The 15,138-nt window shown below is 39.4% G+C and overlaps 1 protein-coding gene across 10 annotated transcripts in view; it reads left to right on the top strand.

Annotated features, from left to right (window-relative positions):
• Nucleotides 1-15,138, top strand: part of prdm6 (PR domain containing 6) — a 132,877-nt gene that overhangs the window by 113,711 nt on the left and 4,028 nt on the right. For 3 of the 10 annotated variants that reach the window (XM_044333216.1, XM_044333207.1, XM_044333276.1), the window contains 2 exons: nucleotides 6,731-6,844; nucleotides 6,997-8,083. The exons of 3 other annotated variants lie outside the window; for them this stretch is intronic. In XM_044333216.1, coding sequence (XP_044189151.1) covers nucleotides 6,731-6,844; nucleotides 6,997-7,066 — 184 coding nt within the window. In that variant the 3' untranslated portion in view covers nucleotides 7,067-8,083. Of the gene's footprint in view, nucleotides 1-5,278; nucleotides 6,880-6,996; nucleotides 8,084-15,138 lie in introns of those variants that run through there. 4 more of the 10 variants (XM_044333227.1, XM_044333236.1, XM_044333242.1 and 1 more) reach the window with 4 other exon arrangements.

Raw genomic sequence — 15,138 nt, 5'->3', positions numbered from 1 at the left:
TATCTATCTATCTATCTGTCTATCTATCTATTTATATATCAGTCTATCTATCTATTTATATTAAGTTTAGTTAAGGATTAATTATTAAACAGGTTGACATGTCAGTGATTAATGTAGCTGATTTTACATTTTCCATCAAATGAAAAAGAAAAGACTGACGTCTTAAAACAGACAGTATTTATATAAATACATGTATATGAATTCTCATTCACCTCTGAATATTATAACTAGAATAATAATCATTTTTATAGCTAATTTCTTAACAAAAGGAAAAGAAAGATCAGTTATTGAACCTTGATTAATATTATTATTAATATTATTATTCTGTTGTACTAAATGAAAGGTGAAAACAGACTCTGACTGAGATAAAACTGATTATTTATAAGCTGGAAATCGTGTTTTTTCACATAAAAGAATACATTTTAATGAGAGCAGATGACAGTGTGGAGAGTCCATCGGGACATACAGCTTGTGCACAAATTATAAATATTGACCATCTTTGGCTGTCGTGTATATTTTAATATTATTGTGTTTTAGTTCTGCATATTAAACCAGGCAGGAACCAGAATTCACTTTAAGGCCCCAAAATATTTGTCTTGTTCAGCAGCTCCTTATTTCTCTCTACACCTGTTTTTCCATTATTCATGATCTCTCTGCAGACATGTCAAGGCTGCTGTGACCTCTGACCTTTGCACTCTTTACTATGTGCTGCCTGTGACGTTGACCGTGGAGGAAAGTCTCCTCTTGTTCTTGTTATAAATCACTTTGCATCAGCTGAAATGCCCACAACGTTGAGTGTAAATACAGAAGCAGCTCCATCATGACGGTCAGCAGCCTGCTAATGAATCTCTGCACGGCCGACCGCTCATTTCCATATTTTTTTTACTGATATAATTAGAGGGCAAGCCACACTGCAATTAGGGGGTTTGTGGAGGCTGCTGTTGTCACATTGTCATCCTGTCAGCAGCAGCAGGACAATAAAGATTCCCCCAGCGGACGCAGAGGTCAGCATCCAGGGAAAAAAGGGCACGAGGGAGTGAAAAGAGTAAGAGATATAAAAAAGAAATTGAAGAAAACAAAATTAGGGCTTTGAGTTGTGGGACGTCTAGAGGACAGGCGTCAGGGGGAAACCGGTGGAAACAAATTAACGTTCTTAATAAGCAATCAGAGAAACGTGAACTCGTCATCGACGCGGCGGAGCCAGAAGGTGCTAAAAGAAAACGAGAGAGGAAACGCGCGGAGGAACAAGAGATCACGGTGTAAAAAGTGAAACGACAAGCGCCGGGGCGAGAAATCCGGTTAAAGCAAATCAGCGTTCTTTAATAAGCAATCGGAGGAAACCCCCCCACCCCCCCACCCCCGAACCTTTTCATCAGCACTTCAGAGTCTCGGCGGAGGCAGAGCGGGACAAAGACAATCACGGACGGGGCGTCAGAAATCTTTAGCAGATCGATGGCCTCGGGGAGTTATCTCCTTTTGGACGGTGTGGCGGATAGATTAAAGCTGCCACTGTCACTTTGTCAGGGAGAAAACGCTCAACTTTATTTTCTCAGTGAGGAGACGGGAGGCAGGGATTCTGTGTGGTCGGCAGCTTTTGCAGCACCGATGCTCGCTGGACTGTGGAGGCTGTCAAACCGCCGCTGATACTCTCCGCTGCTCTGTTATTCCCTCTTCTACTGTTTTCTGTTCAGTTTCTCACAAGAAAATACTCACACAACGAAACATTAAACATCCCTCTGAGGACTGAAGAAAGCAAAACAGGAAGGTTTGTGTTTGATAAGCTGATTTAAGATGGATTTGAGATGTTCCTGCTTTCTTTAGTCTGGGTCAGGGTTCAAAACTAACAGTTTGGACTTTTGTTTCTGTTTTTTAATCTGTATTTTAAAGAGAGATCTAACTTTGTTCCTCTTGGCCTTTGTAACATAATTTAACACATCTTCCTACAAAAATAAATCAGTAAATCAGAATCTTGTAATAGGAGGTTACAGATAAAGCACCCAACAGCCCCTCCAGCTTGATGTTGATGTAGCGATGAACCCACAGAGAATTATCAGTGACTCTGCAGCTCCTCTCAGCTTTACGGACCTTTATAGTGAGTTTCAGCTTATTGTTTATCTGTCCGGCTGCAACTTAATTGTTTTGCTTCACTCTCAGTTCTCTCATAGCGTCGTTTTCAGAGAAAAAGCTGTAAAAAGTCACTGTACACTACCTGCTCAGCAGCAAACAGCAAACAGACACAGTTAGCTGTAGACTAGCTGGTGAACATAGTGGAGCATTTAGCAGCTAAAGAGCCAGATATTTCAAAAACAGAAGCTAAAAGAGAGTGAATATTAGACAGAAACACGACTCCACATGAATGATAATGTTGCTCCGTAACTGCTGGATGTGGAAATAAAAGCAACTGTTTGCTAACAAGTTCAACATATCAGCTTAAAAGATGTTGAGAAGCTTATTTATTTAAAACAATAACATCTCATGAACTGAGTTGTTGTTTCAGTGTCTGGTATGAAGGCAACGTTTCCAAATCAAGTTTATCTTGTAAATTATTTCAAGCCGATAGTAGAAAAATTCAGTTTTTGCCAAATTCTGAGTCTGGAGACGCTGAAGATGATCCATCTAGAGATCAGACCGTCTGTAGAGAAGAAGCATTTCAGAGGTAGACAGGATGTTTACTGAGGATGCCTTCAAAGACTAAAAGGTACATATGAATCTGTTTTTATGTTCCTCTTTCTTCTCCAGCTAGTCTCTTATTAATGTGTCTGCTGTTTGGTGCTGATCAGGTAGAGAACATTTGCTTTATTGATTTATTGTATGTTATTCTCTGTGTGTTCAGCACTAAGCAACACTTTCACATTACAGGAAACTATTGGATTAAAGTCAGAAATCTTCATTCAGTGTAAACTCTACCTGAGCGGAGCTACTGGTTCACCTCAAACACACACATTCTGGGAGAAAGAAGTGACACTTGTAGTTTTGTGTGAGCAGCTGCCTCAGTGATCCACACGGTCGATTTTAACATCACGGTTAATGAAGAGGTTTCTGGTACATGTGTCCCGTCAGTCAGTCTGTTCTTGTTTACTCCTCCTTCTGTCCCGTCGTACAGAAGAGATTAAGATAAGAGGTGAGATGAAACTTCACTGATCCTTGAGGGGAAAGTGATTAAAGCCGTCTCTGTCATTTCATCAGGACAAACTGCTCAACGTTATTTTTCCCCCCGCTGAGAAAAGAAGGAAGGCGGCCAGTAAGAGACGCCGGCTGGTCGATGGCCAGCGGTATGCAGCCGCCTCGTTTCAAAATCTGCTCTTTGTTGTGCCGGAGAACCGTCTTTATGTCTGTCCTGCTGGATAAGTCGCTGTGACAGAGAAGCTTCAGAGGAGCTTTGATGTCGGTAGCTGCTGCGGTTTTGTAGATTTACAGACAAATAAGAGCAGGAACGGTCCACCTTGAGGGCAGAGCAGTTCAGTTCAGTCAGAGGTCTGTTTTCTTTTTCTCGTGCTGTAAGAAAATTTACAAAATGAGAAGCACTCAAATGTAAAAAAAAAAAAAAAAACATCTGCTAAAAGTCTTTCCAGAACAAATACTGCTGTTTACAAGACTGTGAGACGTCTCGTGCAAACTCTGACACATATTTACTCAATCTGCCATACGTTCATTTAGGAAAGATCATTAAATGAATTAAAATCACAGTTGTACGATGGTGAGATCTCATATAGTTTCTGTTAATGCTGTTAATAAAGTGATCATGTAGAGGAGCGTTACACGTTTAACTTCACCAGAATATAGAAAGTTTACTGACTGAATGAAAGACTTTGTGCTCTCTGGTTTGGGTTCAAAGGTCATTTTAAACTTCATGTTTTATGTCCACATTTATATTTATAGAGAATCTGTAAGATGTTTTCAGAGCTGGATCATTTTGATGAAAAGTGTTTATTATTGCTTAATTATTACAGCTCAGTCCTGTCAGTATTTCAAAACAGAAATGTTGGACCAATATCAGTTCATTTCACAATAATCACTGGCAGAGTAAATCCTGCTGCACACGGACCAGAGCTGCAACCATCTGTCTATTAATCAATTAGTTGATCGACGGAAGATTAATCAGCAACTATCTGGCTGATGGAATAATTACTTTGACAGTCTGTGTCAGTTTCAGTGGAGATGTGAAGGTGCAGGAGATGATGTCTAGACAAACTGGGATTCAAATCACTATAAGAGAAACTTAAAATAGCGTCTCTACGTCTGAATAAATGATGTTTGTCCAGCAGACGCTGGTGTTCAGCAGGTTTCTCACTGATGTAAACATGTAAACATCAGTAAGCAGGTGACTGGAGTGTAAACATGCTGATTGTTGGTTTGTAATGTGTTTATGAGTCTTTATGAGGACAGATTCAAGTTAAAGAGCTTCCAGATGTTCAGTCCACGCTGGCTCGAGCTTCAATACAATAAAATGTCCTTCCTCCCTTATCTAACTAACAACCCTCCTCCTCCTCCTCCTCCTCCTCCTCCTCCTCCTCCCCCTGCAATCTATCTAACAGCATGTTAGTCTTGTTTCAGGGCTGCTAAATCCAATAGCTCAACACAGCTTTCTCTTTGAAGAGCCCCCCCCCCCTCCTCCACACACACACACACACACACACACACACACACACACACACACACACATTTATATACATTTAACTGCCTCCCAACAACCCCCTCCAGCTCACACTAAAAGCTCCCTCTCTTCTCTCTTTCTATTGAAAGTGACAGTGACACTGCCTTATCAGGCCTGGATATGTCCGTGTGTGTGTGTGTGTGTGTGTGTGTGTGTGTGTGTGTGTGTGTGTGTGTGTGTGTGTGAGGTGGGAATACCCTCCCCAGCCCGCTAGATAGATTATTGACAGGTGGAGCGTGTGTGTGTGTAATTTGTCGGTCAGGTTGTGAGGATCAGGGCAACAATTACAGCTTGCTGCTCCGCTGGGCCTCACACACACTTTATACTGTCACTGGATATTAGAGTTAACTGCAACGTGTGTGTGTGTGTGTGTGTGTGTGTGTGTGTGTGTGTGTGTGTGTGTGTGTGTGTGTGTGTGTTGACAGATCTAAAGGTTTTTATCTGTGTATTTGTGTATTTGTGCTGTTCAGATGTCTGACCTTCTGTACATGAAAAGCACTTTAAGTAACGTCTGTGTGTGTCTCATCTGTCTGCTCTTCCTGTTTGTTTCTCTTTCTCTATGTGTGTGTTTCTCTCTCTCTATATATATATATATATGTGTGTGTTTGTTTGTGTGTTTGTCAGGTGCGAGCGTTGCGACCGCAGCTTCACACAGGCCACTCAGCTCAGCCGCCATCAGCGACTCCCCAACGAGTGTAAACCGGTGAACGAGAGCAGCGAGTCCATCGAGGTGGATTAACCCCCCCCGACTGTTTACTGACTGACACCTCGGCCACGTTGAGGCGGCTACATTTGAAAACACATCTTTTTCTCTCCGTTTTGACCTTCCATCCACACTGAAGCCTCTTTGTCACCTGGAAATGAATTTTTTTTTGCGGATAAATGTAAAAAATACTTATATTTTACTGGGAAGTCCCATCAAAAGCAACGTCAGCAGAGCTTTAGAAGCTTCCATCCATTCAGAAACTTACTGAACAAAAATAGTTTAACAGAAGTTTGTATAAATGAGGAGTATTTATTTATTGATTCACTGATATTATTTCACCACACACTGTAAGATGTCTATAGTGAGACCAGTTAAAATAATCATATAATCATAATAAAAAAACACTGCTGCAGATTTGTGTCATTTGAACGGCTGCTGGAGCTTCACTAAAGCACCGAAGCGCTAAAAACAGCGCCGGGTCCCGTAGTGACGTGAATCTGTGCAATGTTTTAATTTGATAACCTGTGAGAAGGTCGAGTGAGGACATGAAAGATAAATGTTTTCTGTTGCCGTCTGGTGTGTAAGATGAAGTAAACCAAGTTAAATAAATGTAATAATATAACTCAACTCATTGTAAAAGTCAGTAAAGAACCAGAGTTCAGGTGGTGTCATTAAGCTGCTTTTACGTTTTGTCAGGTGACTTCATGATCAAACACACGTCTCAGTATCAGCTAAACAAGTAGCATTTATAAACCTGAATAAAACACCTGTTTTTATTGATTGATTCTGTAAATGAGAACTAATCAGGAGTTATTCTGTAATAAAACACAGTACAGATGATGATGGAGATCTGAACACGTTTGTTTCTCACCTAAAAAAGGACGAAGAAGAAGAAACGTTTCAGCTGTTTTCCTTTAGTTCAGGAGTCTCAGTGTGGATGCAGGTTGTTTTCACACATGAAGAGTGTTTTCAGATCCAGCCGACATGTGATGACCATGAACATAGTCTTGACTATTTCCAGTTTACTGACTTTACTGACTGACTGGTGGACGGGAGCGACGTTAACGCCACGTTCATCCTGCTGGAGAGAATTCAGATTCAACCAAACCAAAGATCCCTTTTATTTTCCAGCAGAGAAGAAGAACTTTCAGACAGAGGAGGAGTCGGACTAACAAACTTAAAAGTTTTTTGGGACAAAGATATTTATTGGAGACTTTTGGGAATCCTCATCAGGTTTCCCTCCAAAGAAAACTCTTTCTAGAAACTGAGACAAAAAAAAAAAAACAAAAACAGTGAAATACCAAAAAATTCAGACTGATGTCTGTCCGTAGCTTTACTTCTCGGTTTCTTTTTTTTTCTTTTTGCAACAGCGATGCCAAAGGAGGGCGCGACCAAAGCAAACAGACTGAGAATGCACAACAAGCAACAACACGAGCGCCTGAGGACGATGCTCGACTTTTACAACACAAAATGAACAACAAGGAGTATGTATTGTAAAAAAAAACAACAAAAAAACAACCCCAAAAAAAACAAAAGAAAAAGAAAGGACAAAAGAAACATAAATTATATTTATCTTCTTGCTCATATCATGCTTCGGGCACTTTGTTTTAAAATGTTGATTATTTAATTTTTTCAGCTCTGATGTTTGGAAAGATGGCGGACAGCGAAGGAAACACAGAAGAGTTAATGGACGTGATTTCTTATAGAAATATTCCAACAGTTCATACAGAAATGTGATAAATATGTTTGAATTCGACACAGCATGTGTTTAAAAGTGTACTAAAGGTTAAAGTCGGTTGTTTTTTTTTTTCCTCATTTTCAGGTTGAACATTTCTTACAGTGTGTTCCATCTGCTCGCTTTTAATTTAAAACGAGTATAAAGACGACATCCGATCACCTGAGTAACAAATGTCATAAAATCCAAAAGGGCAAATCATGTTTTGTAAAAGACGTTCTCATCGCTCTCATGATAAGTGTTGTCTCATAGAGTATATTTGCTACGCAATGCAACTTTGACTCCATTCACAAGCAATCTCAGATGTGTAAATAGTCCTGTGTCATTACGATACACTTTGTATTAAAACGAGTGAGGGTAAAAGCACAGTTATCACATAAACACCAAATAGGTTTTTGTGCCTGAGAGTTAAAAAAGCTTTAATTATAATAATCTGAAAAACTGTAACTTCTCTTCCCAAAGACCAACAGAGTGTGGATGTAAATCTGCAGTCAAAACCAAAAACTCAGAGATGTTTCACTGCAAGAAAACACCTTTGTTCTAATCACACAAACGTCTGTAAGAGTTCACAAACCACTGAGCAGCAGTCCAGTCTGTACTCATTTATTTATTGTGATTCTGATTCTTATTAACAAGTAGGAAACATGCTGGTTGTCTTATTATTCATCTTTAATCAATTTTTTGCCAACTTTTTCAAGTTATGTATGCGAGTCGCTGCTCCAGCAATAAGTTATTTTGTAATAAATCTGTCAGCACTTTCAAAATCCAATAAATGACAGAAACGTTTCACTTAACTCGACCTTCACATGTGGAAATATTTTGTACATATCTCCTGCTTGTCATGAATTTCACCCAAAATGTTCAGTTAGTAAATTCATTAATGCCAGAGGTTAAAGGTAACTAGTATGAAAACTATTAAAGGATAAGGCCAGTGGTTTTCTTTATTTTTCTTACTGTCAACAAATCTCTTCTTTCGGAGCCAAACCAACAATAAATTGATCTAGTAGTAGTTGAAGTATTGTGTGTGTATTTAAAGCCTTATTCCTCCGTTGTACAAAAAACTATTAACAACACATCAGTGAGTCACATGGCTGCACTGGGTGACATAATGCTTCATTATGAAGAGTTTGGTCATGTTAGTTTATTTAGAAACGGCTCCAAAGATCATGTTTTCAGTCCCCGGAGAGTAGTTCTGTTTTAAGCTACTACATTGTTGTGTAGCAAGAGAAGCTGTAATCTAGGCATGTCTGCAGTTAACCAGTAAGAATATTTTTGACCGGTTATGCATGTCGGTCTCTAGGTTAATTTGCATATTTGAGTTGGGTACTGAACTTGTTACTTATCATTATTCACGTTTTATCAATCGGTGCCAAATTTTGGTACCTTGAGGGAGTGACAGTGAGTAAAGCCCCAACATAAGTTTTAAAAACGCAAATTTACCAACTGAAGCGTCTCACACGGAGGCTCCGACACTGACAGGAGCACCAACCCGCAGGTACAAAGAGACGTGCCGGATCTATTTTACCAACCTGCACGGTGGCTAGCAGCTAGTAAGCATGGCTAGCATCGTTAGCATAGCCGTGCTGTGCTGTGTGCAGCCCATAGACTGTATAAAAATAAGGTGTAGCTGTGGTGTCTGTGGTTTAACAGCAGTGTATTGGGCAGGTGACAGGTGTGTTTACAGTGTTTGTGTGCTCTGAAAGACGTCACAGATATAAAGTCACACAGCTGACACACTGTTAGCCTAGCATACTAATCCTGCTGTGTTACTTTGTTATTAGGCCATCACCCAGTTGGTGTGCCGAATGATTGAGACCGATATGCTGCCAATCAGTGTGGTAGTTCAGTACCTCAAGCCCGAGTACGTTATGATATCAAGAGCTACTGTGACTTAACACGTTGAAAACACTTTGAGGCGAAGAAGGATGAGCTAAAAGTCAAGCTAACCAGGGCAGACAAGCTAGCTCTGAACACCGACTGCGGACAGCTCTCACAGCTCTCAATTCTGGTAATAAAATGAGTCACTTCACTCTGAAACATTTATACAGCTGCTCCTTTTCCAATAATTGTATGTGGGAAAAATGCTTTCTGGGCCAGTGTGCATCATGGGATGGATCTGGAAGTTGTGATTACACGGTTTGCTGTTCCTGGGGGTTTGGTGTCTATAGAGGGTTTTCAGCTTGTTGGTACCTCAGGAAAGAGTTCAGACTTCTTTGCTCAGCTGTGATTGGTGCATTTAGAAAGCAGGGTGTGGTTTGACATATGTGGATTCAGTATCCTGCCACACACACATCACCTCAGATTATCACTGAATGGATTTTTTCTTAAAAATCAACCTGTTACCTGTTAATGGGTGTCGGTCCATCGGAAGTGAGATTAACCGAAACTGACACATGCTCAGTGGCGTCTGCCTTACACAGAACTGCTCTCCAGAGACTGAAAACATGATTTGTTTCTAAACAAACTTAACGTGACCAAAGTCTTCCTGATGAAGGAACATGTCGCTCACTGACGTGTTTTTAATAGTTTCTGGACAAATCATCAGACTTATCCTTTAATTCATACTAATATAATGAACCATTTTTGTAATAATGAAGCAATATCTGCTGCTAAGGTTGTAATTTTTTTTAATAAATATCAGTTTTAAGGTTCATGATTTATGACAAGACGCCTCCAGTTTTTTCTGTCGTCCACTGTGACATGAAACAGCAACGATACACTTTTTAAGAGATGATTTCAACTACTTGAAGTTTGAAAGTGTTTCCAAAATGTAACATTTTATAAATGTTACATTCATCAAACTTCAGAAAGTATTTCCCATCATTCAGATTTTTGGTATCAACCTCTTTATTTATCAATAATAGGATCTGATAATTGAATCCCGTCGAACTGACTGCTGTTTAAACTCTTACAGACGTGTTTGTGTTATTAAAAGTAAAGTCACTTTCATCTGAGTGAGACAACTCTTCATTCAAAATGCAGATGGATCCAATGCTGTATATAAAAAAGAAAACAAACTACAGGATTTTCTATATGATGGTTTGATGAGACCGAGATGAAATAATTTGACTCAGTAAAGGAAAAACACTTGTGTATATGAACCGGGGCTCTGAGAGTTCACTTCCTGTTCACGTCTGTCAGGAGTCAGAGGACTGAGGACGTTTTTGAGACAAAAGTTTGAGAAAAACAAACAAATCTTTGTTTCGCTGCCATTTATTGAAAAAAGAACAACTTGACAACATTTTCAGATGTTTTGACACATTTCAGTAATTTAAAATATTAAGATTAAGCATCTTGAACAGTTTGGCCTGTGCTCCTGTGGCTTTCTGGGAAATGTAGGAGTACATTAAGTATATATGAGGAGATTTGGCTTCACTGAAAAGAAACTCCTGAAACTCCAGTCTAAGTACGTGAACTTCTGTTGTCTCCTCTTTAAAAGTGAAAAATTTCATCCAAAACCCAAATTCAGTGTCTTTACAATCATAAATTAATGGTTTCTAATTAGTGAAAGAGGATTTTTCATCAAGTTGTCCCATATTATTGATGTTGACAAGTAACTTTTTCCTCCTGATAAACACGTCTTTCAGATCAGCTGAACAGGGAGTGAATCACACTCGACCCCTCTGATGATGATGATGATGATGATGATGATGATAATCATTTTCTCTGTAATATGACTAATAGAATCTGATGGGAACAAACCGTCATGCCAAACAGAAAGACTGATGAATCCATTTTGACTCGATCTTGTTTGCATGATTTTTCCCTGACCCCCCGCCCCCACCACCACCACCCCCCCCAAACTTTTTTTAAACAAATGACAAAATGAGATCAAAAACCAAAAAGATGTTGTTCCATAGGAAATAAAGCTGAAATCCAGTTTGATTCTTACCAGTAGTTGTCTGTGATTTGTTTTCTATGTTGTTCCATAAGAAGTCACTCTGATCACACAAGTTAGATGTTTGTCTTTGTGTTTTAACTTCTAATTCATTTTAGGTTATTGAACTTAATAACTACAGTGGTTTTTTTTAAATCTCTGGACATGTTTTTGTCACAGACTGTATATAAAGATGGACGTAACGAGGTGAGACGTCACTCGTTGGTTTCCATTTGAGCCGGTTTGAAGCTCAGACTTGCAGCTGATGGTCGGCACCATCTTTTCTGTTTGGAACCAGGACCTTCCAGCTGTCAATCAACGCCCACACGGCAGACATCAAAGCTACTATAAATCTTCAAATCTAATTAATGGAGCAATAATTTCCAAAACGATCACCAGCACACTCATTAGAGGGAGATTGAGACCAGAATGACTCATTGAAAACAATGACTTAGTGTTTCTAGAGAGAAGTTCAGGCTTTTTGAGTGGGAGTCAGTTGGAACAGCTAGGAGAAATTGTTTTTGGAAATTATTGCTCCGTTATTAAGATTTGAAGACTTATAGTAGCTTTGATGTCTGCCATGTTGGTGTTGATTGACAGCTGTGATTGACAGTTGGCTCACCTGCTGCTCTCCTCGGCTCCAGGACTCAGACTGAGTCTGACTACTGTCACAATGTTTCACTAAGTTAAGTTGCTTGATTATGATCCCTGCCCTGTTAGCACAATTTAGCTAAAGTAGCTAACATTAGCCCAAGTGTGCAGCACTCTGTTCCCAGTGAGCTAGCGTTAGCTTGGGTCTGAGCGAGTCGTGTTTCCAGATCGTGAAAGGCAACATTCAGTCCTTCCTTATCTGGAAGGTTCTGGCGTCGACCATAAGCTGCAACTCTGGGCTTCAAACCGGCTCCAATTAAACTGATGTGTGATGTCACACCTCGCTACGTCCATCTATATGTAAACTTTACGGCCAAGACGGTTCAAAGCAATCACGTCTGCTGGCCGAGTCATCTAACTTCTGGTTGGCTCCCTGTATGGGGATAAAATAATTTAATTATGTGGCTTTTCTAGACTTTCCAAATGTTATCGGACCAAATGGATCAAATTCTGGTAATAAAATGAGTCACTTCACTCTGAAACATTTATACAGCTGCTCCTTTTCCAATAATTGTATGTGGGAAAAATGCTTTCTGGGCCAGTGTGCATCATGGGATGGATCTGGAAGTTGTGATTACACGGTTTGCTGTTCCTGGGGGTTTGGTGTCTATAGAGGGTTTTCAGCTTGTTGGTACCTCAGGAAAGAGTTCAGACTTCTTTGCTCAGCTGTGATTGGTGCGTTTAGAAAGCAGGGTGTGGTTTGACATATGTGGATTCAGTATCCTGCCACACACACATCACCTCAGATTATCACTGAATGGATGTTTTTAAAACAGCCACACAAGAGGTTTAGTGACCGATCAACAGCTGCCTCTACTTACTGCTAATAATCTGCAAGATACACACACACACACACACACACACACACACAGTCGGAGCCCCGCCTTGACCTCTGCTCTGTCAGTCTGCAAACACAAACTGGACTTTCCACTTTCCAGTCTGATTTCAGAGATTATTCCTCTGAGGATTCGACAAATTCACCAAAACAAACACACTCAGAGCTTTCAGACATCAATCACAGCTGTTTTTTTCACCGTGGGAACCAGATCCAAACCCAGAGGCCAAACAAATGATCACACAACCAAAAGTTTCATGTCTTTTTTTTTTTTTTTTTTTTTAAATGTCTGACAAACATGTGAATGAGTCCAGATTATGTTACATGTAATGAGATTATGAAAGTGGCAGTTTTAATTAGAAGCAGTTTGCATGAAAGAAGAAAAACAAACTATGAGAGAGAGAAACTACTGACTGACTGAGAAACAGACCTGCGGAGAAAAAGGATTTTAACAGTTTAAAGTTTGACTTTTATTTATTTAAACAAGTTGAAATTAAAGACAAAAAAATGTGCAATGAGAGAGAGAGAGAGGGGGAAACCCCAAGAAGACTGATTCATAACCTCTGCCTGAATCATATAAAACATATTAACAGTATACCCAGATTATGTAACAAAGAAAAACAGTAAAAAAAGGAACCAGATGCATTAGTAACTAATTACATAATTATGATAATTGGTCTCTTGGAAGGTTGAAGAGACATTTTTGAAATACTTGTTGATAATAGTTTCAACTTTACTGTGAAAAAGGAGGAGAAACAGCTACTTAAAATAAACATCCGTGAAGAAAAAAATCATTTTGAGATCAGTGGGGATAATTCAGAATTGAAATAAAGACAAAATCTTTTTGCTTTTTGCTTTCAGATCAGTTTAAAGATTATTCTCAAATGTCTGGATTTAATCTAAAAGTCAGTAGCTGCATCCTAAATCCAGACTTCCAGACGAGCTTTCACACTGGAAAAAAACCCACAAAATTAACAAACTCAGACAGCACGCACACTAAATGTGTTGTTTCTTCATTGTGCTTCGGGCGGACGCTAATGTCCCAGAATGCAACACACACAGAGGGTCTGCAGACATCTGGGGAGGACAGTAGGATCCCCAGACGTGAGGCGCGTTACTTCCTTTACTGTATAAGTATGAAAGCAAACAGGCTACTTATTTTACGGTTAATTTAACTCCGTCTCATTCATAATGAGAAGCTAACAGTAGCTACCGTCTGTGTAAATAAGAACCCAGTTTATGTCTGGACCCTGTATGCTCAGTGGTGTCTATAATGTGAATTCCTGGATATTAAAATGTTTATCTCCAATTTTCTGGTAAAGTAGCATCACATGACATGGTTAAGCTACGTTTGAGTCAAAAAAAAGGTTATAAATGCAAGAACAAGACTTTCTGCTCATCTCCGGATGTTTGATTTGAAAAAGAACTTATTTTAATTTTAATTATAACTATTCTAATTATCTGTTTACTCCCCCTACTCTTTCATCTGTTTCACTCTGCAGATGATCTCATCCATATATTTACGTAGGATTAGCATGCTAGGCTAACATTTTATTAGCATGCTAATGACGCTAGCCATGCTAACTAGCTACTAGCTGTCATGCAGACTGGTAAAATGGATCCATCACGTCACGAACAAGACTTTTCACTCATCTTGGGATGTTTGATTTGAAAAACAACTTATTTGATTTCAAATATTCTAATTATCTGTTAACATATGATCTCATCCATGTATACGTAGGATTAGCATGCTAGACTAACAGTCGCCATGATGTCTTTCATCTGTCACCTGCTCAGCAAGGTGCTGTTAAACCAGAACCACCACAGCTACACCTTATTATTATTATACAGTCTATGAGCTACACACAGCATGGCACGGCTATGCTAATGACGCTAGCCATGCTAACTAGCTGCTAGCTGTCGTGCAGACTGGTAAAACGGATCCGTCATGTCCCTTTGTATCTGTGGGTTGGTGCTCCTGTCAGTGTCGGAGCCTCCGTGTGAGACGCTTCAGTTCAATTTATTTGGAAAGAGCAACAGCCAATGGGGAAACTACAATACTGGTCCGGCCGACCAATGGTGTAACTCCATCACTCAGTCAGTCAGTGACTGAGATTCAGGGTTATACAGCAGGTCTGTGGTCAGTTCAGCCAAAAATCTGCTACATGTGAAATAAACATCCAGGAAAACCACACAAAGAGTGAAATATTCAGGTTTTACTGGGCAAATATAAACTGATGTTTGTAGCTGATATTAGCATTTAAATATTAGCAAAGTGTGAAGAAATAGATACTTTATTTCCACTTTATTCTAACATTAAACAGTCTCCTAATACTGTAAAAGATTAGCTTGTATTTCATTGTTTTGTGTTTGTTAATTAAGTGATGGCACTGTTACATTTTTATCTCAAGTGAGGAAGAGTCAAACATTTCTTCCAAAGCTAACACACAGCTACGAGAGAAAACATGAAAGTATGGAAGCCTGGATGAGCCAAATGAGAAAACAAGTCTTTGTTGTGTTTTTTGACTTTAGATTTGAAAGTGATGATGGAGCCAAAAGAAAGATCAGGACAGTCAGGAAAGATCATACAAGTCTTCAGTATCACTATTATTATTTTTAAGACACCTTGTGATGGACACAGTCGATCATCAAAGTTCAGAGTTCAACAAAACCAGATTCA

Source organism: Thunnus albacares, chromosome 2 (genome assembly GCF_914725855.1).
Source record: "Thunnus albacares chromosome 2, fThuAlb1.1, whole genome shotgun sequence".
NCBI classification, from domain to species: domain Eukaryota; kingdom Metazoa; phylum Chordata; class Actinopteri; order Scombriformes; family Scombridae; genus Thunnus; species Thunnus albacares.
This window is presented reverse-complemented; position numbering and strand designations above follow the sequence as displayed.